Source organism: Babylonia areolata, chromosome 10 (assembly GCF_041734735.1).
Source record: "Babylonia areolata isolate BAREFJ2019XMU chromosome 10, ASM4173473v1, whole genome shotgun sequence".
NCBI lineage: Eukaryota > Metazoa > Mollusca > Gastropoda > Neogastropoda > Buccinidae > Babylonia > Babylonia areolata.
In genome coordinates, this window is record NC_134885.1 from 14,977,792 (window position 1) to 15,005,251 (window position 27,460).

Sequence of the window (27,460 nt, forward strand, 5' to 3'; positions counted from 1 at the left end):
TCACATTTTGGATTGCTTAATGGCTGGGAGGAATTTTTCAGCCTATGACCATCTTCTTATTTTATCCAAAGTTGAGTGTTCTGTGGACTCAAACGGGAAGGTAAGGACCATACAGTTGAATTTCATCCACTTTACTGATGTGTATGTAGAAGATTTATTCAAATGCCCTAACCAGCATTGCTGTTTTCTTTATCTCTCACTTGTTCAGTTTGTTTCTTGAATTATTGTCATCAGTAAAGGGAGATTGGTAAGTTTTGTCCTGCATGTGTTGAATCAGAATAGATGCAATTGAACACTATCAGCATTGCGAGGTCTACTCTGGTGCTGAACATTAACAGCAGTGCAAGGTCTACTCTGGTGTGTGGGCTCACAGCAACCAAACTTTGATGTCTCCCTGTATACCATAATTGCTGTTGCTGTGACATATGTGCCTAGGTATGGCTGCATATTGAGATTTGAGATGAGCAGTATGAATAAATGCAGTAAGAAAAGCAAAAAAGAAAGAATTTGATCTGGAAAGCAAGATCATTTTTATATCATTGTGGCTTCACAGGGCAGGGAAAAGACCGAGAGATATATCAGAATCTCTGCTGACAATGGCACGTGAGAAGCTGAAGGAAAAGAAAACACGTACAACGCCAACAAACACTTCCTTGCTTCCTCCCTGTAAAGTGTGCCTGGAACCAGCAGCAGGCTTTCATTATGGTGTCAATACTTGTGAGGCTTGCAAGGTACACATCATCATGCATCATAATTGTATGTTTTACAGTGTGTGTGTGTGTGTGTGTGTGTGTGTGTGTGTGTGTGTGTGTGTGTTCATCCACTGAATCTCTTTACTCCATCATGTCAGCTCCTGTTGGTACTGAAAAAAACATCTCTTCCTTCAATCCCACGACTGAGACAGAAATCCTAGATATCCAAAAGGAATGACACTAAAATCCTGTGAGCTTGATCCTATACCAACTTCTCTTTTCCCAGTTTGTCTCATAGCTTCTCATTACAATCACCAAAATTGTCAATTCGTCTCATATTTCAGGAACTTCTCTACCCATTTTCAAAACTGCAATCATGCAGCCTCTTCTTAAGAAACCTAACCTTGACCCCCCCCCCCCCCCCCCCCACACACACACACACACCCCACTCCCCCCCCTTTTTTTTTTACAGCTTGTTCTTTATTTTCCTTGCTTGTCAAAACATTTAGAAAAAGCTGTTCTGAAGCAACTCAATAACACCTTCGCTTCAGCAATCTCCTCCACCATTTGTCGTGTGCCCATTATGCTGATCACAGCACTGAAACCACTCTCCTAACCATATCCTGAACAATCTGCAGTTATCCTCCAACTCAGGAAAAATCTCGCTTCTCACTCTTCTCCAATTGTCAGCCACCTTTGGCATAACAGACCATTCAGTTCTTCTTTCCCGTCTCCATAGTCCATTTGACATTGAAGTCTTTCCATTATCTCCAAGTCTCACACAGAATAAAGTGCAAGACAGCACCGTCTGTAATAAACACCTAAATAAATCTGCCCCTTCCTATCTCTTTGACTGCCTTCACATCTATATCATGTCATATTATCTGTGTTCAGCGTCAGACCCACTTTGTTTCTGGATTCCCAGATTCAAGCATTTGACAGTTGGCCACCACTTTGACACCTGTCTCCGGAACCTTATACTGGGACCTTTGTCAGATCTTTGGACTCAGATCTTGCAAGTCTGGCCTCAAACCCTATGCCTCTTTCCAAAATACCCCCTCATACCCCTGTACCCTTCCTCTTTCTGGTCTATAGTTTCTCTAGCTTTCCTGTTTTCATATATTAAAAGGTTTGTCTTCATTTTTGTTTGTTTGTTTTTCCATCCCTCTGAATCAGTTATACATTCATGTGAAAGACTGATGTGAATGTGCTTTGTTTTGTTTCCTCACAAAATTCAGCTTTACATAAATATATGTTATTTTAGTGTTGACATCTGTGTGTGTATGTGTGTGTTTGTGTGTGTGTGTGTGTGTGATGCATGAATATGTGTGTGTATGTGCATATGTACATGTATTATGTATATATAATATACACACACACATGCATGCGTGCGTGCACACACACACACGCATATTCATAAATACCTGGTAAATAATTAACATTTAAATACACACAAAAAACCATTTGTATATCTGTTTTTTTATGTGTTTTTTTTCCCCCTCAAGTTAATCAGGGTAATGTTTTGGACACCTTGTGAATACAGCCAACAGTTAAGTAGCAGACTGTGTAGGGAGGGGATACGGGCCATGTGGTGGACAACAGATTGTTAAAACTAAAAAGGCATTTTGTAACCAGTAGTGGTGGCTTCATGTTTTGATAAACAGATTTTAAATTTGCAACAGTTGTAAAGCTGTAAGCTGTACCATACTGTGAAGGCTTTATAGTAGATTTGCCTTTAACTTCCCCCAAACATACCCCATCCCTTTTTACTTCCCCCACCCTTCCCTTACCCTCACCCCCACCCTTCCCCACCACCAACCCAACCCATTTATCTCTCATCCAATGCCCCAAAGTTTTCTTTTCTCTTTACGTTCTAAGGGTTTCCTTCTGTTTGTTTCCTTTTTTTTCCTGTCCAGGGGTTCTTTCGAAGAAGCTTACTGCGGGAAAAGCCATATAAATGCCTGGGAAGTGGCAACTGTAACATCCAGGCTGGAAAGCGACATATCTGTCCCAAGTGTCGACACAGAAAATGCCTGGCTGTGGGCATGTCCAAAGAGGGTATGTTGTGCTAGCCTTTAACCCTTGTCTCTGTATCTGTTTGACAGTCTTGCCAAATGGTTACAGCACTGGACTTTAAGCCTAAGTGTGTGCACTTGGAGAAGATCAAAGATGAATACTTAAGATCATGTAATGTGTGCAAGTGTTCAGTGGGTTAAGTAAGCATTAACTGTGTACACATCCCAAGAAATGGAGCAAGGCCGCATAATGATACTTGTTAACATGGCAATTGAAGCCCATGAATGCAGCAGAAGAAGACTTGATTTTTCTTTTTCTCCCACCTACCTCTCTCTCTCTGGATTGATCCACACACACACACACACACAAAGATATATATATATATATATATATATATATATATATATATATATATATATATATATATATATATATTCTCATTTTTTCCTTCTTTTTAATACTTTAATTCAGTTTTAATTCTATACCACACACGTGTGCACACATATCAGCTCCAGAAACTGGTATAGACCGTATGTCAGCATTTATGACAAAATTATGTCTGCACAGTTTACTGTCAGAGTGTTTGTTAAATGAGTGTTTAGAAATTGTCCTGTTTATCCAGCATTTTGAATATTTTTATTGAAATAATCCATCATACACCCAAGCATTAAAGGGCAACAGCTTTTATAAATGAACTGATTTAATTTGTTAATTATTTCTGAGCTCATTATATTTTATATCCTGCAGCAGTTGGTTTATAGGGACATTGATTGTGATGGTTCAGTTGCAGCTGTGCCAGCATGCTCATTTAAAAGAAACAACAACACCAGATTAATTAAAATATAAATGTGGTTAGTGGACTGTAAGTAGAGTGCGGTTATGTTTTTTACCTTCATATTTTATCTTTTTTAGTAGTATAAGGGATGGGGGTTCTATATACAACGATTTTGGCGTTAATAAGGCCCAACAACGCCCTCAAGCATAAAAAAAAAAACCCGTGCGATCGGGTTTTTTCAGCTTAAAAAGGTGTAACAACGCCTTAAACCATAAAAACGAAAACGGCTTAAATATGTGTATGGAGAGCCAAATCACAAGATAAAAAAAAAAAAAAAAAAATGATGGTTGGATATGTGTATGGAGAGCGAAACGGTCATGGGGGTTCTATATACAACCGACCCCAGCCCAAAACCGCGCAATACCGCCCTCAAGCATAAAAAAAAAAAAATCTAGTTAAAACCAGTTATAACCAGTTACGTGTATGGAGAGCGAAACGGTCGCCCCGTTCCCCGTGTGTGCTGGCAAGCGACCGCACGGCGTGTGTAGTGGGAGTGGTCCCGCGCACAGCCTGCCTCCGCGTATCTTCCCGCGCGCACAGCCTGCCTCCGCGTATCTTCCCACCCGCGCGCGAAGATTGTGATCACCCTATTAGAGAAAAGATTATATTGTATATATAGAAAAAATAATGCCTTTTCCACATAACATTTGTGAGTACCCCCAAGTTAAAACAAATAGAGTATGCGGTCGAGCTTGCATGGGGCTCTATTGTAAAGATCATATTAAATGTCATAGAAAAGGAATGTCACTTCCAGTACTTTGTATAAAATGCAACCTTTATGTACGTACGAAGTATGTTATTTGTTGTAAATGTAAGCATAAAAAAGAGAAGCCTCCTCCCATGAGAAAAAAGATTGATCCTATACCCGATTGTGGAGAACATTCAAGCGACTCTGAGGATGATGATGATGACGATGATGAAATTGACCCTTTTGAAACTTATTCAAGAGGGTATATTCCACCCTTTGGTGGAGTAATCATTGGATTCAGAGATTGATCAACTTGTAAAAAAATCCTATTAGAGAAAAAAATATAATAGTATATATAGAGAAAAAAAAAAAATGGTGCAACGATATTCTGAAAAATATTACCGTGATCTCGCTTCAAGAAAAGAGATTCCTAATCATGAATCTATGAATAAAACTGAGTTGATTAAAGCACTGGGGTTTGATGCTTTGGAGGGGGAGACCAATGCTACGCTTAAAGATATTGCACGAAAGCTCAAAATTCGTGGTTTTAGTAGAATGAAAAAAGATGAACTTATTAAAAATATACGTAAACTACAACATAAAGCTGAATCCACGGAGGAGTTTGGTAGTATTATTAAAAATTATAAACTTGCGGCTCTTCCAAATGAAATAGATCCGCTTTCGTTTATGATGAGTAAAGTGGACACTATTAACCAAAGAGCTATTCCACTGACCAAACAAAATATTGTTTTAACGGTGGAGTTTGCTCAAATTAAAAATAATGATACTACTGTAGCTGTATTTCGATCGGAATATCAAAGTATTATTGATGTTGTTGATGATCAAGATATTGAAAAACAAATAAAACATATTATGTTAAAAATAGAAAATTTTACAAATGAAGGTTCAGGATGGTTCATTAAAAGAATCTTTAGTTTATGGGTGAATAGAGTTTCTATTACATCTCCAGGATCCTTTATTGAATCACCACAGTGGTTAAAAAATAAAAGAGCTGTGATTAATATTAAAAATAAAGATGATCAATGTATAAGACATTGTTTACGTGCACACAAGTTTCCAGCAAAAGCGAATTCTAATTTAACTTATTCCTATCCTTCTGATGATGGGTTAAATTTTGAAAATATTGACTTTCCTACACCTATAAAACAAATTACAAAGATTGAGACTCAAAATAATATTGCTATTAATGTATACTATTTAAAAAATAAAACGATTGAACGTGCAAGAATATCAAAACAGCCCGCCAACATGGAGCGTATTAAACTTCTTCTTATAGAAAATGAAAATGGTGGACAACATTATACTTATATTAAGAACTTTAACAGACTACTTAGTAATACAAACAAACACAAAGCAGCCATGTACTTTTGTGAGTATTGCTTGACAGGTACAACATCATCAGAACTTTTAGAACATATTAACCTTCACCGTACTTTGTGGGTCTGACAGACCCATTTTTGCCTTAAAAAATGCCTTTAAAATATATTTGGTGTCCGATTAATTTGAAATTTCATGACTTTTGTTGTCACAACATATGCATCATTTTAGTAAATTAATGTACACTTTAACTGATTAGTTAATCAGTTACGTAATTGTGAAAATTTTTACCTGCATTCCTACGTTGTGGGTCTTACAGACCCATACTCCCCAAAGAAGAGAAAACACTAAGTACCCTTATTCGTAATTCGTGGGTCTCTCAGACCCATACTCGCAAAAGAAGGGAACAAACCAATAATCCCTTTGTACTACGTGGAACGAAGTGATTGTGCGTACATGACTGATGACACATAGGCTACCTCACTGCTTCTGTAGTTGGCTGGCACATCGCATCCGGCTCTCACGGAGAACACAACAGTACAGCAGGCTACCGGTGTCATTGCCTCAGGCAAGTTATATTTTGATGATTATCAAGTTTATTAATTGCCATCAAGTTAGCTTGCCATCTGTTCGATACTTTAGGTCGATTCCAACATCGCCATCTCTGAAGGCATCAGTAAGCATTGCAGAGAACATGAGGCTGAACAGCGTTGGAGCCAGGACGCAGCCTTGCTTGACACCATTAATTTTGTGACAACAAAAGGAGCAGATGTTTCGCCATTGTCCTGGACTCGAGCCTGCATGCCTTCATGGAACTGGCTGACCAAGGAAATAAATTTCCGAGGGCATCCGTACTTTTTTTTTTTTTTTGTTTTTTGTTTTGCTGCCCCATCATCTGCGCCGTTTCAGTGGCATTACTCCCACGCCGCTCATTTAGATTCCCCCATACACGGCCACACCCGGGTTCGTCCGTCGCAGTCCCAGCGTCGGCAGTCCACAGGGAACCATCGATGTTAGGTCGCCTGGAGGCCACACACCAGAGGAGACCCTGCACTGCTGCTGAGTCACTTCAGTGGTGTTCAGTGGTGCCTGTTCTGTTTTAACGTACTTAGGACACCACCTACTAAGCCCCCTACTAACGACAATAATGGCTTAGTCGCGGAGCGAGACTGAGCGAGCGTCTCTCCCAGAGTGGAGACCGCCACCACGTCCCTCAAACAACAGCCCCCCCATGAATCTGCCGACACTGACGACATTGACAGGACTCACTCAAAGCACGGAAGTGGAGGGGTATCGAAACAGGTCACCATGAGAGCAGGGCATGAAAGGTCACAGACTTTGAGACTATTTTGTTTATATTGATGACGATGAAGGGGGAGGAGGAGGATGATGATGATGACGATGTTGCTATGGAGGTCCATTTTGGTTTGGGACTGCGTGACAAGGCTGTACTCTACGCTTCCTGTCATAATGATATCCCGGCGTTAACCAGGCCCAAGAGATACAGACACTTGCAGTGTTGGTCAGGTAATTAGAGCAACACACCCAAAGACGCATCCTTGAAGTGGATGACACTCGACTGTGTGGTCCCAGTCTCCCCATTTAAGCCCACAGCACACTCAACTCTGGGTAGGAGCCGGCCACGGGCCGAAAAACCCACCTCCGCTGGGATTCGAACCCGCGTCCTCCCAGCCGTCAGTCCGCGACGCTAACCACTTCGCCACGGCGGCTGGTAGGGCATCCGTACTTGGCCATGATCTTCCACAGTCCCTCTCTACTCACGGTGTCGAAGGCCTTGGTGAGGTTGACATAGGTGGAGAACAGAGCAGCATTTTGCTCCTGACATTTCTCTTGCAGCTGCCTTGCAGCAAACACCATGTCGGTGGTTCCGCGCTCTTTCCGGAATCCACATTGGCTCTCAGGCAAATGACCTTGGTCAAGGTGTGCTGTGAGGCGGTTTAGTAGGATCCTGGCAAGTATCTTGCCTGCGATGGAGAGCAAGGAAATGCCCCGATGGTTATCACAGGCTTGCCGGTTCCCCTTTCGCTTGTACAAGTGAATGATAGATGCATCTTTGAAATCCTGGGGGATCATCTCTTCTTTCCACATGAGTGAGTACAGCTGATGGAGCTTCTCAGTCAGCACAGTGCCTCCATCGTTGTAGACCTCTGCTGGTATGGAGTCTGAGCCAGGTGCTTTGCCACTGGATAGCAGATGGATTGCTTTCTGGGTCTCAAGAGGTGTTGGCGGATCGTCCAGTGTTTCGTTGATGGGGACTTGTGGGAGACGGTCTATGGCTTCATCATTTATGAAGGAAGGGCGATTTAAGACACTGTTGAAGTGCTCAGCCCAGCGTTCGATAATTTTCTCCTTCTCGGTGATCAAGGTATTCCCATCTGCACTGAGGAGGGGGGATGATCCTGAGGATGTGGGGCCGTAGACTTCTTTTAAGGCATCATAGAACCTCTTCATATCGTGCCTGTCAGCATATCCCTGGATCTCATCAGCTTTGTCACTCAGCCACTTATCCTGCATCTGGCGTAACTTTTGCTGAACAGTCCTGCGGATGGCATCGTACGCATCCTTTTTTGATGTGGACTTTGGGTTGCTGAGGTAGGCTTGATGCAGACGGCGTTTCTCATCCAGAAGCTGCTTGATTTCATCACAGTTTTCATCAAACCAGTCTTTGTGCTTTCTGGTCATGGGCCCCAGGGTCTCTGAAGCTGTACTATAGATCAGCTCACGCAGGGTCCTCCAGTCAGACTCCACATTCTGGTTGTCCAGAGAGGCGGATTCCAGACGATCTTCCAGCAGCTCCACAAAGGACTGTTTGATGGTGATGTTTTTCAGCTTAGCGATGTTAAGCCGTTTTGGAGCCTTCTGGCCTTGGGGGCGTCTCTTGGGCTGGATTCGAATATTCAGCTTCGAGACTACAAGGCGATGGTCTGTCCAACACTCGGCGCCGCACATGGTCTTTGTTACACGTACATCTTGCCTATCCCTTTTCCTGACGATGACATATATATATATATGTGTGTGTGTGTGTGTGTGTGTGTGTGCGTGCGTGCGTGCGTGTGCGTGCGTGCGTGTGTGTGTGTGTGTGTGTACACCCGCACATTCCAATATTCCGTTGCTCCTACAGTACACATGCAAACACACACATACCTCATCCTCTACACACACACGAACACACACACACATGCGCGCGCGCACAGAGCTCTCCTGACGTGTATACGTACACGCTCGCGCACGCACACAAATACACACACACACACACACACACAAATATATATATATATATATATATACAGAGGCTGCCACACATACACACACACACACATACAGAGGCTGCCACACACAGACACACAGACACAGACACACACATACAGAGGCTGCTATTGATTGGCCGGAAGAGGGGTGGGAAAAGATCTGATGACAGGAACGTGTTGCTCAGTCTATTGAAGTTGGAAAAGCCCACATTAATTTGTATGGGTCTGTCAGACCCACGATGTATGAATAGGGGGTAAGCTCTGGATTCCTTCTTTAGCGAGTGTGGGTCTGTGAGACCCACAAAATATGGATAAGTGGGAAAATAACCAAGTACGGTGAAGGTTAAGCGATGCGCGCAGATCAACCACAAGAACTATTCTCGCGTTGAAATGCCATCGGAGAAGACAAAAATGATCAAATTTACCAATTTTCAAAAACAAATGCAAGTTAGTGATGTGATATATGCTGATTTTGAGGCAATTTGTAAAGAAATAAAAGACGATTCCCATTCGAATAATACCATCAAAGAAAGCGAACACATCATCTCGTCATACGGGTTTGTGCATGTTAGGTCTGATGGAAGGGCGTACAAACCGCAACTATTTCGTTGTGAGAATGCGGTCAGTCATTTTCTCGATAAACTTCGAATAATATATTATCATACTGTCAAGGAATTGAAAAAACCAGTTCCAATAAAGATGACCAAAAAAGATAACAAATCGTTTGAAAACGAACGAGTTTGTTAGATATGTAGAGGGGAACTACTCGCAAATGATAAAGTAAGAGATCATGACCATATCACAGGGAACTATAGAGGTGCCGCGCATGCATTGTGTAATCTTAAATTGAGAATAAAACCCGACGAATTTGTGTTACCGATATTATTTCACAACCTCAAAGGTTACGACTCTCACGCGATCATTTCGGAGCTCGCGAACAAAGGTGGTGGTAGAATTACGTGTATCGCGAATAATAAAGAGAAGTACATCACATTCAGTTGGGGAAGGTTGAAGTTGCTGAGGAAAGAACTAAAGCCGTCCAGAAACAACTAAACAATATTGCTCAATGGTGCAAAGACACAGGATCTTCCATCAATCCAGCGAAAGCCCAAACGTTGCTGTGCACCCTTAACAACAAAACCGCGAGCAAATCACCACCTTCTGTGTCATTCGATGGAATTCAAATTGAGAAAACTGAATGCCTACGCTACCTAGGAATACACTTCGACAGGATGCTGACCTTCAGAAAACATACGGAAAATACTGTTCTCAAATGCAAAAAGGGCCTTTCAGTCTTAAAAGCAATGGCAACCAAAGGAATTGAACAACGCCACCTCTTCCTGCTATACCAATCACTCGTCCTCAGTGTGATCGACTACGGACTTGGGCTTACAACACCGTCTCAAAGCAACCTCCTAAAATTAGAAAGAGTACAAAATGAAGCTATGAGGCTGATCCTTGGAACAACAAAAGACACGCCCACAGAAACCATGCGATACCTGCTTGACCTTCCTTCAGTACAGGCCAGAAACAAGTTAGAACAGGTCAAGACCTACTTCAAAGCATTAGAAAACCCTCAAAACCCACTGCATGACGCAGTCAAAGAACCAAAAGGCAGCCGTCTAGGACGAGGAAGATCATGGATGGGACAAGCAGAAGACACAATCCAGCTAGTATGCCGACTACAAGACCTGAAAGAAGCAAAAGAATGGGAGAAAAACCCCAAAAACCTCAACCATCTATTCAACACAGTCATTTCACCCACTCTAGGAAGACATTGTCGGGAATGGCCAGAGGGCAAAACAGATGCGGAAGTGAAGCTACTCATAGAAGAAAACAGTAAAGAAGAGGACATCATCATATACACAGATGGCTCAGTCACCAAAGACCAGTCTGGTTGGGGATTCACTGCGAAACAAAATGGAAAAACAATTTGGGAAGAGAATGCTGCCTACAAAGTCACAACCTCCAGCCTAACGATGGAAGTTGAAGCTGCGACACATGCCCTCCAGTGGCTATCGTCCATCCATACGCCCGGAAACCAACATGCCATGATTCTAACCGACTCAATGAACCTCATACAGAAAATTGAAAACGGAATGGGAAGCCCAGAGTGGCATAAGGCAATGCGCAACTTTCAGATTAAAAAACTCACATGGTCATACTGCCCGGGACATGCAGGTGTTAAGGGAAATGAGCGAGCTGACAGACTTGCTGGTAACGCAACACCAACGAGCGGCCTACATCTAGGAAAATCGGAAATCCTCAGAAAAGTCAAAGAATACCAAAAAGAACAGGTACAAGGCCATCACACCATCGATCGCCTCAAAGAAATAAAAGCAGAGAGAGGGAGCGGCCGAAAGTCTAACATGAAAGGTAGAGCACGATGCTTTGCAAATCAAACAAATATCGGCATCATTTCCAAACCAACATTGCGCAGATTTCTTCAAAACGGAACAGAGTCTCTGTGGGCCTTTCCAAATACAATAGACTGAGCAACACACTAGACGCCACGTTCTTGGCATCAGAGATCTTTTCCCATCCATCTTGGCAGCCTCTGTGCGTGTGTGTATGTGTGTGTTTGTGTGGATGTGTGGGTCTGTGCTTTTGAGTGCGTTTGTGAATGCGCGAGAGTGTAAGTGTACACAAGTGTCAGGAGAGATCTGTGTACGGGGGTGTGTGTGTATATATATATATATATATATATATATATATATATATATGTATCTTTGTATATATGTGTGGGGGTTGGGGGTGGGAGATATGGGCGTATATGTGTGTGCTTGTACAAGTAAGTGTTCATCTCTGTGAGTGTGTGTTTGCGTGCGTGTGTCTGTGTGTGTGTGTGTGTGTGTGTGTGCCGTGGAAGCTGCGATACGTAGGCTAGAAATGAGTGTGTGGAGGAGGGGGTTGGAGGAGGTGCAAGGTAATGTGTGTGTGGGTGTGTGTGTGTGTTGGAGCTCATGTACGTTTATATGTATTTGACTGTACTTTCATATCTGTGAAACTGCATGTTTGGTGCATTTCTGTTATGCATGTGTGGGTGTATGTGTGAATGTGTGTCGTCATATTTTGCATTCATTCGCTTAATTATCACCATTGTTGTCTTATTTATTTATTTATTTTTTTTTTAATTATTATCATTTTATTAGTATTACTATTATTATTACTACTACCTTTTTCTATATTATAATTATTATTTATTTATTTATTTATTTATGTATGTAAGCTTATCTATTATTTATTCCCCCCCCCCCCTTTTTTTTTTTTTTTTTTTTTTTTTTTTTTCAAGGCCTGACTAAGCGCGTTGGGTTACGCTGCTGGTCAGGCATCTGCTTGGCAGATGTGGTGTAGCGTATATGGTTTGTCCGAGCGCAGTGACGCCTCCTTGAGCAACTGAAACTGAAACTGAAACTGAAGTTTTTAGATAGTTTCGCATTCTTGAGTTCGAGTCTCGACCAGCTTGCGAAGAACCTTCCGGATGATAAGAAGTTTTTAACGCGCAAACGTTTCACAGATGAGGAGGAGTTCAAGCTCGTTACGAGAAAAGGAGTCTTTCCGTACGAATATATTACCGATTGGAGTAAATACGAAAATACGAAACTACCAAAGAAAAGTCATTTCTTTAGTAAACTTAACAACACGGATATATCAGAAAGTGACCACAAGCATGCCAAGAATGTGTGGAAGAAGTTTAAATGTAAGAATCTAGGTGATTATTGTAGATTTAATGAACATTATACTGAAGAAGGGAGATGTGACATTTGAATTACTTCCCTTATGCATGTTATCATTGTTTATCTAAAAATATGATTGGTTGGCGACTAGACAGGAAGATGGCAACTTAACGTTCTCTTCAATAAATAGATCTTGTTAATCCACATTTAGTTTCTTATGTGTATATATTGATACAATGAAAGAAACACAACATGGTGTCAGAAGTGGGATCCAGTAACAAGATCGTGAGTTTTTAAACGGAAAATTATCGTTTCGAAATAAAAACGAAGCTGTAAAACCGTTGTTGCTGGAAGCTGCTAGCACGTTGTGACGTTAGTGACCAAGGACGCTAGAACGATCGTTCAGGAATCGATTGAAGATTTAAAAGAAAAGCAATGTCTGAAGAAGAAGACTATCGAACAGCGAGCAGCTCATCAAGATCAAGAAGACGACAGGTTACATGTAATGTTCCTCCACCAGCAAAATTAGCTATTAAGAATGGATCGTCCATCAAAGAATGGAAACGTTTCAAAAGAGCGTGGAAAAACTTCGAAGTCGCCACAAGATTGCAAAACGAAACTCCGCAATACAGATGTGCAGTTTTTCTGTCATGCGTTGGTGAAGAAGCAGCCGAACTTATTGACGGTTTCTCGTTTGTGAACGACGATGAAAAAGAAAACATTGACACTGTCATGAAAAAATATGAAGAATTTTTTGTCGGTGAAACCAACGAAGTTTATAAAAATTTTGTGTTCAACAAGAGATCACAGAACAACACAGAAAGTATTGAAGAATATGTAGCAGACCTGAGAATACTTGCCAAGACTTGTAACTTTGATCAGCTAGAAAATAGAATGATTAGGGACAGAATGGTTGTGGGAGTGAATGATGATGTTGTTAGACAAAAATTACTTGAAATCAAAGATCTATCATTAGAAAAATGCACTGAAATATGCAGAGCACATGAAAGTTCCAAATCACAAATGCAAAAAATGACAACATCAGATGAAAAGGTTCACAAAATTAAAAGACATAATCACAGAACCAGTTACAAGAAAGAAAAAGACAAAAAGCAACATGACAAAGCAAAGGAAAAAGATGATAAAGAAATCAAATGCACAAGATGTGGATACACACATGCAAAAAGAAAGTGCCCAGCATTTGGAAAAAAATGCACAAAGTGTTCAAAATACAATCATTTCAAACAATGCTGTAAAACAAAAACAAAAAATATACATGGCATGCATGATAAAAAATCAAGCACTGAGAGTGACACAGAAACTGATTCAGATACAGATTCAGAGAGCGAATACAGTGTAGGAGAGGTGAAAGATACAAAAGCAAAAATAGAAGGAAAAGAATTGTTTGTCACTGCAGATGTTCAAAATCAAAGTATCAAATTTAAAATTGATACAGGTGCTCAAGCAAACATCTTGCCACTAAAGACATTCAACAAATTCACAACAAAACCTACACTAAAAAAGACTAAAACAAAACTGACCAGTTACTCAGGGAACACACTGAAAACTGCAGGCACATGTCAAATTGATGTGATGGGCAAAAATCTCAAATTCTTTGTGGTAGACACAAATCAGTCAGCGCTCATAGGACTTGAATCAACAAAAGAGTTGAATATAATTCAAATCTTGACTGTTGATGCTGACACTGTGCAAACAGATTACCCTGAAATATTTCAAGAATTAGGGTGTCTCAGTAAACCACATCACATTCAAGTGGACAAAACAGTCACACCTGTCATACAGCCTCCTAGAAAAGTACCTTTTGCATTGAAAGGTAAAATCAAAGAAGAATTAGACAGAATGGAAAAACTAGGTGTCATTGAAAAACAGGAAGGTCCAACAGATTGGGTTAGTAGCATGGTGGTGGTGGAAAAAACTGACAAAACTTTGAGGATTTGTATGGATCCCAAAGATCTCAATAAAGCTATCAAAAGAGAGCATTTTGCCATGCCAACAGTTGAAGAAGTTACAGCACAATTAGATGGAGCAGAATACTTCACAAAACTAGATGCACAAAGTGGATTCTGGCAAATACCCTTAGATGAGGAAAGCTCAAAGCTGTGCTGTATGCAGACACCATTTGGCAGATACATTTTTAAAAGATTACCAATGGGTCTCGCTAGCTCTAGTGAAGTGTTCCACAAAACAATCAAACAGCTGTTTAGTGACATTCCAAGAGTTGAAAATTGGGTTGATGACATTCTGATATCAGGACGCACACAACAAGAACATGATGATGTTTTGAAAGCAACTCTTGAGAGAGCAAAAAAGATAAATCTTACCTTGAAGAAAAAGAAGTGTGAATTCTCACGAAAGGAAATCAGATATGTTGGTCATATCATCAACAAAGATGGTATTAAACCAGATCCACAGAAGATTGAGGCCATTACAAACATGCCTTCACCAAAATGCAAAAAAGATCTGCAAAGATATCTTGGGATGATAAATTATCTTGGAAAATTTTTTCCACAGATGGCTGATTACACTGAACCAATGCGCAGACTTTTGCAGAAAAAAGCAGATTGGCAATGGAATCATGAACAAGAGGAAGCATTCCAGAAAACAAAGGAAATGTTGACTAAAGTTCCCATACTTGCTCATTACAATCCAAACAAACCAGTCAAAATCACTACAGATGCATCTTCCATTGGTCTTGGATGTGCACTTCTGCAAAATGAAAAACCTGTTGCATATGCTTCCAGAGCACTTACAGAAACAGAACAAAAGTATGCACAGATAGAAAAGGAAACACTTGCTATTGTCTTTGCATGCGAAAAATTTCATCAGTACATATATGGCAAACAATGCAAGGTTGAAACAGATCACAAACCAATTGAAAGCATTTGGTCAAAGCCACTAAACAGATGTCCACCCAGAATACAGAGACTCATGTTGAGATTGCAAAGATATGATTTAGACATAACATACAGACCTGGAAAAGAAATGTATGTTGCAGACACACTGTCAAGAGCAACAGCAACAGAGTCACAGTATCAAACAAAAAAGTCAGAGGAAGAGGAAATTCTCAGAATACATGTAAACACACTTTTGGAAAATATAAAAGTGAAAGATTACAAACTGGAAGAAATGAGACAAGAAACAAACAAAGATCCTGAATTTGTCATGCTCAAAGAACAAATATACAAAGGATGGCCTGCAAATAAAATAAATATACCAGCAGAAATCAGACAGTACTTTCAGTACAATGAAGAACTAACTGTCATTGATGGTCTAATTTTCAAGGCAAACAGAATCCTAATTCCAAAATCAATGCAGTCAGAAATGCTTGAAAGGATTCATGAGGGCCATTTAGGCATAGAGAAATGTAAAAACAGAGCAAGAAGAAACATGTTTTGGCCAGGCATGAATAAACAAATTGAAAACATTGTCACAACGTGTGCAACATGCATAAAGTACAGAAACAAACAACAAAAAGAACCTTTGCTGAATCATGATATACCAGAAAAGCCATGGCAAAAAGTAGAAACAGATCTGTTCACTTGGGAAGGACATGATTATTTGCTTATTGCAGATTATCATTCAAAATTCATTGAATTTGCACTACTTCCAGACACAAAAAGCAAAACTGTCATTACATACATGAAATCCATATTCAGCAGACAAGGCATACCTGAAGAAGTAGTCTCAGACAATGGTCCACAGTATACAAGTGAGGAGTTTCACATGTTTGCACAAAAATGGGAATTCAAACATGTTGCATCTAGTCCCAAATATCCTCAATCAAATGGATTTGCAGAAAGAATGGTACAAACACTAAAAAAATTGTTCAAAAAGGCTAGGGACAGTGGACAAGATGTGTATCTGGCAGTACTGAACTACAGATCCACACCAATAAACAGTACACTTCCATCGCCAGCAGAGATACTCATGAACAGAACACTCAGAACAAGACTCAGTGTTCCAACAAAGCAACACAAAAGGAAAAAATCAAACAAAGTCAAGAAAGAGTTGAAAGAAAAACAAAAGAAACAAAAAGACTACTATGACAAAGGAGCAAAGGAGTTATCAAAACTCAAACCAGATGATAAAGTCTATGTGAATGACAATGGTTGGATACCAGGAAGAGTTGTAAAAGCAGCAAAAACACCCAGATCATATTATGTTCAAACAGAGAAAAGTACATTGAGAAGAAACAGAAGAGATCTGATAAAGGTAAATGAGAAAATGAGTATGAACCCAGACAACTCCAAACAAAAGACAATGTCAACCACACATGAAAGCACACAAAAGAATAGCTCACAAACAAAACATGACAAATACTATACTCATTTAGAAGAAAGTGATAGTGACAATGATGATGACAGAAACAATCGATTTGTTCCCCAGCAAACAAACAAAACATGTGAAGAAAATTCACCAGAAAAGCAAGACACCAGACACAAAACAACAAAGAGTGGTAGAAATGTGAAAATGCCTGCAAGACTGAATGATTATTTTCTTTAACAAGAAGTGGTGGTAAAAATGTGAGAGTGCCTGACAGTGACAGAATGAATGATTTTTTAAATTTTTATTTGGAGTACAGTATAAATTCTTTGGTTTCTGTTCAAGATCCAAATATTTATTATCATCCGATATTTTACTGTGTTTAAAAAAAAAAAAAAAAAAAAAAAGGAAAGCAAAGCAATATCAAATGTTTGTCATTATAAAAATTGCCATTTCAGCAATACCTTATAAAAGAATAATGAATGTTATAATAGTTCAAAATTTATTCATAAGCATAGTAGAAATGTTTATATTAATTTGTTCAAAAGTATAAAAAGAATGGAGATGTGACATTGATGAACATTATACTGAAGAATGGAGATGTGACATTGATGATCATTATATTGAAGAATGGATATGTGACATTGATGAACATTATACTGAAGAATGGAGATGTGAAATTGATGAACATTATACTGAAGAATGGAAATGTGACATTGATGAACATTATACTGAAGAAGGGAGATGTAGATTTAATGAACATTATACTGAAGAAGGGAGATGTGACATTTGAATTACTTCCCTTATGCATGTTATCATTGTTTATCTAAAAATATGATTGGTTGGCGACTAGACAGGAAGATGGCAACTTAACGTTCTCTTCAATAAATAGATCTTGTTAATCCACATTTAGTTTCTTATGTGTATATATTGATACAATGAAAGAAACACAACAATTATAACGATCTGTACTTAGTCACTGATGTGCTGTTACTTGCCGATGTGTTCCAGAATTTTAGAAATACGTGTTTGCGAACTCATAATCTCGATCCTGTTCATTATTACACGCTTCCCGGAATGTCTTGGGATGCTTTACTCAAGAGTACGGGAATAGAACTCGAACTGTTGACGGATATCGAACAATATAACATGATAGAGGCGGGAATACGCGGTGGAATCAGTATGACTGTAAGAAGATATGCAGAGGCTAATAACAAGTATATGAAAGATTACAGGCCTGAAAAAACGGATTCGTATATCATGTATCTCGACGCGAACAACTTGTATGGTTGGGCGATGTTACAAGCTTTACCCACGGGTGGATTTATCTGGGATAACGATGCCAATCTCGAAAAGATTCTAAATCACCCCGACGATGATGAGACGGGATATATTGTGGAGTGTGATATCGAGTACCCTAAGGAATTACACGACGAACATAACGATTATCCCCTAGCTCCTGAGAAAATAGAAATAAAACTCGAAAACCTCTCACCCTATCAACGACGCCTTCGTGAAAAACTCGAGATGCGCGGAAAGGAAACGAGAAAATTAGTTCCGAATCTATGGAATAAGGTTGGTTATGTCGTTCACTATAGAAATCTCAAGCTATACACGCAACTTGGCATGAAAGTAACTAAAATCACAAAAGTGTTAAAGTTTAATCAAAGTCCCTGGATGGCGCCCTATATATTGATGAACACCAAACTGAGACAAACCGCTACTAACGATGCCGATAAAGATCTGTATAAATTAATGAACAACTCGGTATTTGGTAAAACTATGGAAAATATCAGAATGAGAACGAATATCAAATTATTCAAGTTAGATGAAGAGGACAAGGCACGCAAACTAATAAACAAACCGGCTTATGTCGATCATATGATCATCAACGAGAAACTTCTAGCGATTCACTACAAAAAAAATAAGCTTGTGCTCAATAAACCTATCTATATCGGGATGGCCATTCTCGACCTATCAAAGTATCTCATGTATGATTTGTATTACAACCACTACAAGAAAAAATATGGATGCAGGTTGTTATATACTGATACCGATTCATTCATTCTCCACGTAGAATGCGAGGATTTTATCGCTTGTATGGATGATAATGTACATGACCGCAGTAATTTTCCAAAAGATCATCGATTGTACGATAAATCGATAGAGAAAGTGCCAGGATACATGAAAAGTGAGCTCGGATGTAAACCGATCCGACAATTCTGCGGCTTGCGCTCGAAGATGTATTCGGTTGTAGCGGATGATGGATCAGTTATCAAGAAAGCCAAGGGCATAAAAAAATGTGTGGTGAAGGATGAAATTGAACCCGATATGTATAAGGAGTGTATTGATCGATCTGTTCAATTTACTAATTGTATGAGAACGTTCAGATCGTATAAGCACAAGATGTACACGATCAAGCAAATGAAGACATCACTCTCACTGTACGATTCCAAACGCTATTGGCTAGATGATGGTATTACATCTTACGCCTACGGGCACTATGGTATTTCTGTATCGTGAGGAACAACCATAAGCTCTTCGTGTACAAACCCTCTGGATGGACCATTTTGTAAATAATAAAGAATAGGATCGCCGGGCATCATACACTTAATATTATAAACTTTAAGAGACCAAACGGGATCCGTTGCTCGTTTGCGAGCTCCACCCTCGAGCTCACCGGGCTCATACAAGTACCGAACTTGCGCATCATGCGGTAACTCTCCTTTATCATCTTTAGTCGGTGCAGAGGATTCGGCTTCTACCGATTTGACCTTTATTGCGACCGACGGTTTCTTACCAATAAGTCTCGTCACCTCATTATTCAATGCAGCCACAACAGCCGGTAATCTAGTGACCCATTCTGTTGATCGATTCGGCGATTTCATTTCAGCCACATATTGATGACTAAACAATTGTTCTGCCAGCGTACGATTAAATCTTTCTACAATAGCCTGGCTTCTGTGTGTCTTTCCACGCCTTACTTTTTAAAAAATTTTGTTCACAGCACCCATAAACTCTCGGCCAGGATCTACCTGAAGAAGTTTGGGCAACTTCAATGGGCTACGGTCGTAAATACGTAAAAAAGCGGCCGCCACTTCGACGCTGTCTTTCGTTGTTAGGGGTTCGGCTTCTTTATATCGACTCGCAACATCAATGACAGTCAGCGCATACTTATACGTCTTACGCCCGATTCTGTCATAGGGTAAAAATAAAAGGTCAGCCTGATGAACCTCATTTGGGACAGTAATATCAAATTTTGCTCTCGGAATATACTTTGGAGGGGGTAGATAAATTTGCCATATAGCTTGTTTTTGTAACCATTTTCTAGCCTCATCCTCAGACACCTTGGCTGCTTTCGCGAGTTTTTTAATCGCCGAATAACCCTTCCAATAACCGCTTGGGCTGTAATAGATCTTTTCCATTTTATTTAAGAAAGTAAATGTTTAATATTTTGAAATCGCAACGCCAAAAATGACCATGGTCATGATAATAAATACGTATTCTCGATCTTTTTGTCCCTCTGAGGGTGTATAAAAATCTGAAAGTTGGGGTTTATGAGAAAGAGGGGGTAGTGGCTCCCCCATCACTTTATAATATTCTTGCATAGCCATATCCACATCCTTAAACGTGTTCACAGCATGTTGTTGTTGTCTTAGTTTTTCATTTATATAATCTAAACGTTGAATCCTCTCTTTCTGCCATTCTGCGGTCGCTGCCTGAAGTTGTTCTTGCGCTTTTTGTGTCGTTTCTGTTCTTCTAACGCGTCTGAAGACCCCAGTTTACTAAATAAAAAATTACTTCCGGTAAATGCTAAAGCGTTTACTATTGCCCCACCAACGAGTAACGCTACTGATGCCATACTATAATGATGATATTATTATTACTTCAAAATATCATGTGGGAGAATACCTTGTTTTTCCAACATATCCTTCGTAGCCATAGCGAGGGCTATATCCAAAGTGACCATCCCGATATCTTCGAGGTTGAAAGCCAGTCTAGGTGTCGGGGCTTTCGTAAATATTAATTTTGTCAATCTCGAGTAACCAGCGGCCAATGCGCTGACCACAACCGCGTGGTATACAGTGTTTGCAATTTCTTTACCGTTTATATTTGGTGTTGCCATTGTTTATAAATAGTGTTCAAATTAATGTTCAAAACATGATAAATGGGTTGGGTTTTGTTACCACAGGTGGTGGTGGTTGTACTGGTTTTTTCGACCGATTAAAATATATGTAAACACCACAACCTATTATCATCGCAGCAGCAGCAGCAATGTACAAGGGATTGATAAAAACGTGATCTGGTCCCCTCGATGATGGTTCTTCTTCTTCTTGTTGTTGTTGTTCTTTCGCTTTTCGAAGTTTTTGGAGAAGTTCTTCATGTTTTGCTTTTCTAGCAGCAGCACCTTTTCGACCCGCTTCAACTTTCTTCTGATTCTTTGGTTTCGTTACTTCCTCCATTATATTTATTAAATTGACAATGTTTAACAGTAGTTACAGCTGTGGTGAGCGGAGCTAAGAACATACCAAATCTGTGATATAGTTCGCAAGTAAAGCTGTTAAGCGCATGTCCCAGGAATGGATCGTGCTCGAGATCACTATTTAATTTTGTTTGGTCATCAATTGGGAGATACATACAAACTGCTCTGGTATACAGTTGTATAATTGTATTACCGAGTGATTTTGTAATCATCGATCCTAAACTCGCTTCGTATCTCGTATAAAGCTTGTCTATATCCGGATCTTTCATCGCTTCGATTTTATCAACACTAAACTCTTTCCCTAAATATTCTTTTGCTCCACCGGCTGAGACCACCGCCATAAGCCTGTCGCGTTTGGGATCCTCGGCTAGTAATGGGTCCATCTTCTTCTTATATTCTATATACCTCCTTTTAAGTTTAAAATAATGAAAAACTACAAATCCAACGACTAAAAGTGTTAAGAAATTGCTAACCAGTGCTAAGGAACTGTTAAGCAGTGTTAAGAAATTGTTAAGCATTGTTATTACTAGCAAATTTTATATGCAACTGGTTGATCAGTTTTTAATATCAACTTGGAGTGTTTGGTATTTGCCAATGATTTCCTAACCTCTTTACGTTCATTTTGTGTTGGAATGACATCGTTTTCTCTTAAACACTCATCAAACGAGTCCCTATCCTTACAGTGAAATAAAGCCACCCATTTTGTTTGTTCGCGAAGGTCAGTAAGAACCGAGTTGTATTTCTGAGTCAACACCCACACAGACTGTTTCGCGTGTCTTCCAGAAAATGCGAGTTTACTCAACATTTGCTTCTTTTGAGTAAGAGCCTTTAAGTCACTACAGTCATCGATGATGTACAACGTTGGCTCCCCGGCAAATATTTCAAAAAACAGCCCAAGCCATTCGTGAAGTTTATCACCGGGATTAACGGTGTATACCCCGCGGTCCTTTCTTACCCACACTCGGGATCGATAGGCTTTATTATATTCGAGAGTAGGGCATAGAATTACAATATTCTCGAACACACCACGATATGTCGTTTGTAATAAATCTAAAATAAATTCGGTCTTACCGCACCCAGTTTGCCCGCAAATAATTGCGGAATGTGCTTCTTTAGTAAACAGCCTCGACAAATCTTCCATCTTCTATATTTAATTGTCCATCCATAATTACAAATACATACGCATTGAGCGGTTCTGCCGTTTCAGCTTTTTTCTGAATCTGAATCGTAATGCCTTCAGACGCATTTTCGATACGACGTCCACTCCCGTGAAGAGAATTATCATCTGTGGTGCGCATATCCAACCAAAGAGCATAATTATTCGTGAAATATTCGCCGACTGTGACATCCGCTAGTTCTAAATCTTTTACCACTTTGTCTACTTCGGGGTCGCGTTTTTGCGTTCCGAAAAACTTTCTGATTTCATCCCATTGTTGATAGGAACGCATACCTTGACTAAACAGTTGATTGGGCACACCTTCGATCGTCACTTCAACCTTATTGATCTTAGGATTGTAATACTCATCAAACAACAGCAGTACCCCCTTCATACTTTTTGCCGGCACGTTGAGATTAATATTCCAGAGTGTGTCAGATTTGTCCAGAGGAATTTTACGATGTCGTAGTATTCTATCATATAAAATAGCGAGCCTACCCGAATAATAACCGGCTATCTGTCTCGCAAGTTCGGGTTGTGTGACTTTCTCAAACTCGAGACTAATCCCTTCTATCGTATAGGATGCATCCGGGTCTGTGCTGCGGATAACCTTGTTATAAGTGTTAAAGGTAAGTTCATACTCCAGGCGATCGCTGAGAGCACTCTGATAAAATGGTGCATGAGATTCTAGCAATTCGAAATCAAGCGGAATCAAAATCGATTACCATAAGCCTCCGCAATGGCGGCATCTCTAGCGATCGTGTCATCTTTATTATCCGCGTTAATACGCAATCGTGTCACATTACGGTTTGTAGTTAAGTCAATACCTTGATAAACGGCGTTTCTTCGTTCTTGTCGAGTTCGCCAAAGATCTCCATAAGTATAAAATACATCACTATCTTCAACGCTCATGATTTCATTACCGGAAATGCGAATGGTTGTTTTACGTACTATGGCTCTACCAATATTATCAACGAGTGTTCTGTTCACATCTGTTGTAGAAGTCAAAGAAATTTTGAATGCTAGTCGAACACTCCCCGGAACGATCACATCGTCAACACCTAAATTAGGAAAGCGTACAAGAAGTTGTTGATTCTGATCGATAGTTAACGGATTGTTAGTAATCACGACAGTCTGCCGCACGCCCTTTATCCCCCACGGCTCCCGCAAACTTCTCATTGGATTAAGCTTTCTTCCACTCATTTTTTGTTTTATATAGATATAAGGATATAACTTTATATTATAAGTTTAATATGGCGGAAGGGTTCGCAGAAGGTGGTGAGTCAATAATAGAATCTGGTTTCTTGCAAACAGAATTATTAAAGAGCGCGGTTGATGATTACTATGATGCATTTGGACAAGAGCCCGATGTTGGGCGAAATTATGCCAATTTTGTACTTGATAGTAGAGGTACACTACGATTAAAAAATAATCCAGATTTTAATATCATTAACGTCCGCACGAAACAACCCCTAGCACTTTCAACACTAGCGGGAAAACCTGGTGGAGCAAATATTATTCGCGAGGAACTTGGTTTTGTAGACTGGAGGAGGAAACCCCAAACGGTCGCGGCTCTCCAAAAGGTTGAAGCCAAACTGGGCGAAGAAATTGAGATGGATGATTTCTCACCAAATACAATCGATGAAGTACTTAAAACTATAGATGATCCTCCCCTGGATGGCACCGATGAACTGGGTGGTTATATTCGTGAACTCAAAGGTTTAGACAAAGCCATGCAAAGACAGCGCGGTAATCTTTCTGACAACCTCTCAAAACTCTCTCACCTGGATGAAGAAATATCAACTTTAAAAATAAGAATTCAGTCTGCGGAACTAGCTGATAAAGATGAAAGCGAAATCAAACCCTTGCGTTTACAATTAGACGATCTAAACATCGAGCGTGCTGCACGACTAGAAGCGATATCAACACACAAAGAAGCGCTGCGATCTCAAATCAGCAGAATGCGTGAAACGATACGCAGAATTCTTGAGGAGGACACAACACTAGCGGAACGTATTCGAACGCTTTTTAGAGAACAAGGCATTACTATCGTTTCCATTCTTACTGCCTTTGGTATGATTATCAGCACTATCGTTTTGGCCGTCACGGGTGGAGGGGGCACTCCACGGGCGCCGCCGGGTAAAAAAGATGACAACTGGATAAGAAAAAGACTTAAAGATTTGGGAGAATTACTTAAAAAATTAGGTTTAAAGGCGATTGATGCCCTCCCAGGAGTCATTGGGGCTATTGTTTCGTGGTTATTAAGCACGTTGGGTAAAGCGGTTGGGTGGTTAGCCAACAACCTGTGGGCACTCGTGCTCGGTGCTGGCCTCCTCCTGTTTGATTATTTAAAGAAGAGAAAGTAAATACCATCTAGACCTATCAATCCTAAAGTAAGAGCGACTTTATAGTCTTTGTGAGTTGTTGGCTCTTCTTCGTATGATACTTTCGCTGGTTTGAGTTTAAATTTGTTATCCGAAGAACCTACACCATACAGAAACGGTCTATTACCAACACCAGTAGCTATTGCAAATCCTGGTCGAGATGTTTGTATTAATTTTTTATTTCTATAGGTAAGAGTGAACCACCCGCGAATGCCTAACAAAACTCTCGTTTCACCCGCTCCTGTCCTCGGTGTTGTCAAAGGCTTGTGTGATTTATAATCGAGCACCGTATTACTCGCATCAAGCATTGCCAAGTCTGCATCAGAAGGTGGTACAAGAGCCCAGTGACCTCTAGACCATTGAAGAGCTTTTCCTGATGGGGCAACAAAATAGTATGCATTTGGTGGAACACTTTGGGTATTGGGTGGTGGAACACTTGGATGTTGAGTAGGTGGAACACTCTGGGTAGGTGGTACAATGTGTGGTTGTTCGTTTAATCCATCATTAACACCAATATTCTGTTCTTCTGTCGCAATGACAATTTTATTATTATAATTAATGCGTGTACCAACCCTCAATGCCATATCAGATGGGGCCATATAAAGGCCAACACCAAATGCAAAGTTTACTTCGGATCTCGCGTACTGGAGAACGTCCTGGTATTTTTTTATCGCCGTTTGTAGGTTTTCGGGGGCATTAATCGCATCTTCAACATTGGCTAAAAATTGTTTTTGCGCATCAAATCCAGTTCCTTTTGTTGTTATACTCGTGCACGTTTGCGCTTGTGACCCTATTAGAGCCCACACATAAGTGCGAATGCTATCGTTGAGACGAACTATCCCCGCATGTGTAAAACCCAACCCCTTATCAGGAATAAATGTTGTCCAAGCACGGGTGATGTCCACCGTATGTCTGATTTTATCGTGGGGGCTAAAGAACACAGGTCCCTCTCCTCTGTTTCTCATTGCCTGTCGTGCAGCCCCACCGGGGGTCTCAGCCTGAATAAATTCTCCCAAACCAAAGCCATGCTTTTCTATTTTCTGTCTCCAATCCCTCTGCCCAAATTCGGCACACAAACGCTGATAAACTGTTTTATCAAACGGATTATTATACATGTTAAATGCTTGGTCAGTGGGTAGCGGGATTTTTAACTCGTCCAATAACCTCCGAATCTGATAGTAAAAATGAAACCTATACACGGCTCGAATAAACGGATCAGAAGCTTGAAAATGTTCTTCCGTTACTCCACACCCGGCGGTCGCGCACCATACCACAAAATTGATTTGATTCTGCCACCACACTATCGGGTTGTTTCTCCACGCAAGCCAGGCTGCATTCATCTCCCCAGTCATAGTGGGGTTCGCATAAGACTGAAAAACATCGGGAAACTTGGCGGTAAAAGAATATTCGCTGTTCACGTAGATCATTTGTGTACAACTTATTCTTTTTTCTTTATACCCGGTTGTATAGGACGTGTCCTTATTGAAGCTGTAAATTTTCTTATTCATAGCTATGTATATAATAACAACCGATATTCAAAAAGACGAATTACCGCGGTGCATATCTAATCAAAGTGGAAGACTAGAAATCGCGCTGCGTGAAATAACTTATTATCCCAACTGGAAAAATATCAGTGATGAGCTCGGAAACAATTTCTTTACTACCGATCGTAAGATAATAATCCCAGATGGTTATTATAATGTGTGTGAATTGAATAAAGAAGTGTTCACCCCCCACGGTGCAGAGTTAGACTTGCACACTCCGAGTGGCTATCTGAGAATAAAGAGCACCAAATCGATTGAACTTTCTGAGCGTCTTGCACATACTCTGGGGTTCCCCAAAAAACTCATCGCGCCGGGAATAATGGTGATAGGAAACAGGCATCCGCGGCTCGCGATACATAAAGCACTTTACATTCACCTCTCTCAAATTAGTACCACCGATAATTTCTATAACGGATTGCCTTCTACGTTGTTACAATCAATCCCAGTAGAAAATGAAAGATGCGGGGGTGGTCGAACAACCACGTTGACATCACCCCAATACAAAAGACTTTCTCACGGAGATTTACCACGTTTAACACTTTCTATAGTAGATGAAAATCATAATCCCGTTTCTATTGATTATTTAAATATTACATTACATATAAGATATGTCTGAACCCTGCACTACGCTCAGTTTAGTTGATCTCGGAGATACAGAGGGATTTGATGTGTCGGGAAAAGAAAATCAGTTGTACGCCTTCCAACTTTCTGAAGGAACATACAAAAGAAAAGAAGTAAAAATTGGTGATATTGTGAGTGAGGATGATGTTGTCAATGATGAGCCCTATCAACTTGTTCGTTTAAACGGTACATGGCAGCTAAAACCCCTCGACAAGTGGATAATAGATTTAAAAATTGAATCACCTTACATTATCCAAGAAGAAAATAATAATTATATAATAAAAAACAGTGGCTGGATGTTCGCTGATTTAAAAGCGTTTAATGCAGATTTAGTAAAATACCAGAAGAGGTGTTATGTGATTAAGAAACGCTCGAAGGATAAATCTGGATTTCAAATAAATTTTTATGATCTAACTAGTTTGTGGGGCTTCCGTCGTTTACGTATTATTTTTGATGTAATTCTCGGTGAAGAG

The 27,460-nt window shown here is 40.1% G+C and overlaps 1 protein-coding gene across 2 annotated transcripts in view; it reads left to right on the top strand.

Annotated features, from left to right (window-relative positions):
* The window catches only part of LOC143286817 (nuclear receptor subfamily 1 group D member 2-like), a 48,565-nt gene that overhangs the window by 10,550 nt on the left and 10,555 nt on the right, over positions 1 to 27,460 (top strand). For both annotated transcript variants that reach the window (XM_076594621.1, XM_076594622.1), the window contains exons 2-3: positions 554 to 731; positions 2,609 to 2,750. In XM_076594621.1, coding sequence (XP_076450736.1) covers positions 554 to 731; positions 2,609 to 2,750 — 320 coding nt within the window. The remainder of the gene's footprint in view (positions 1 to 553; positions 732 to 2,608; positions 2,751 to 27,460) is intronic.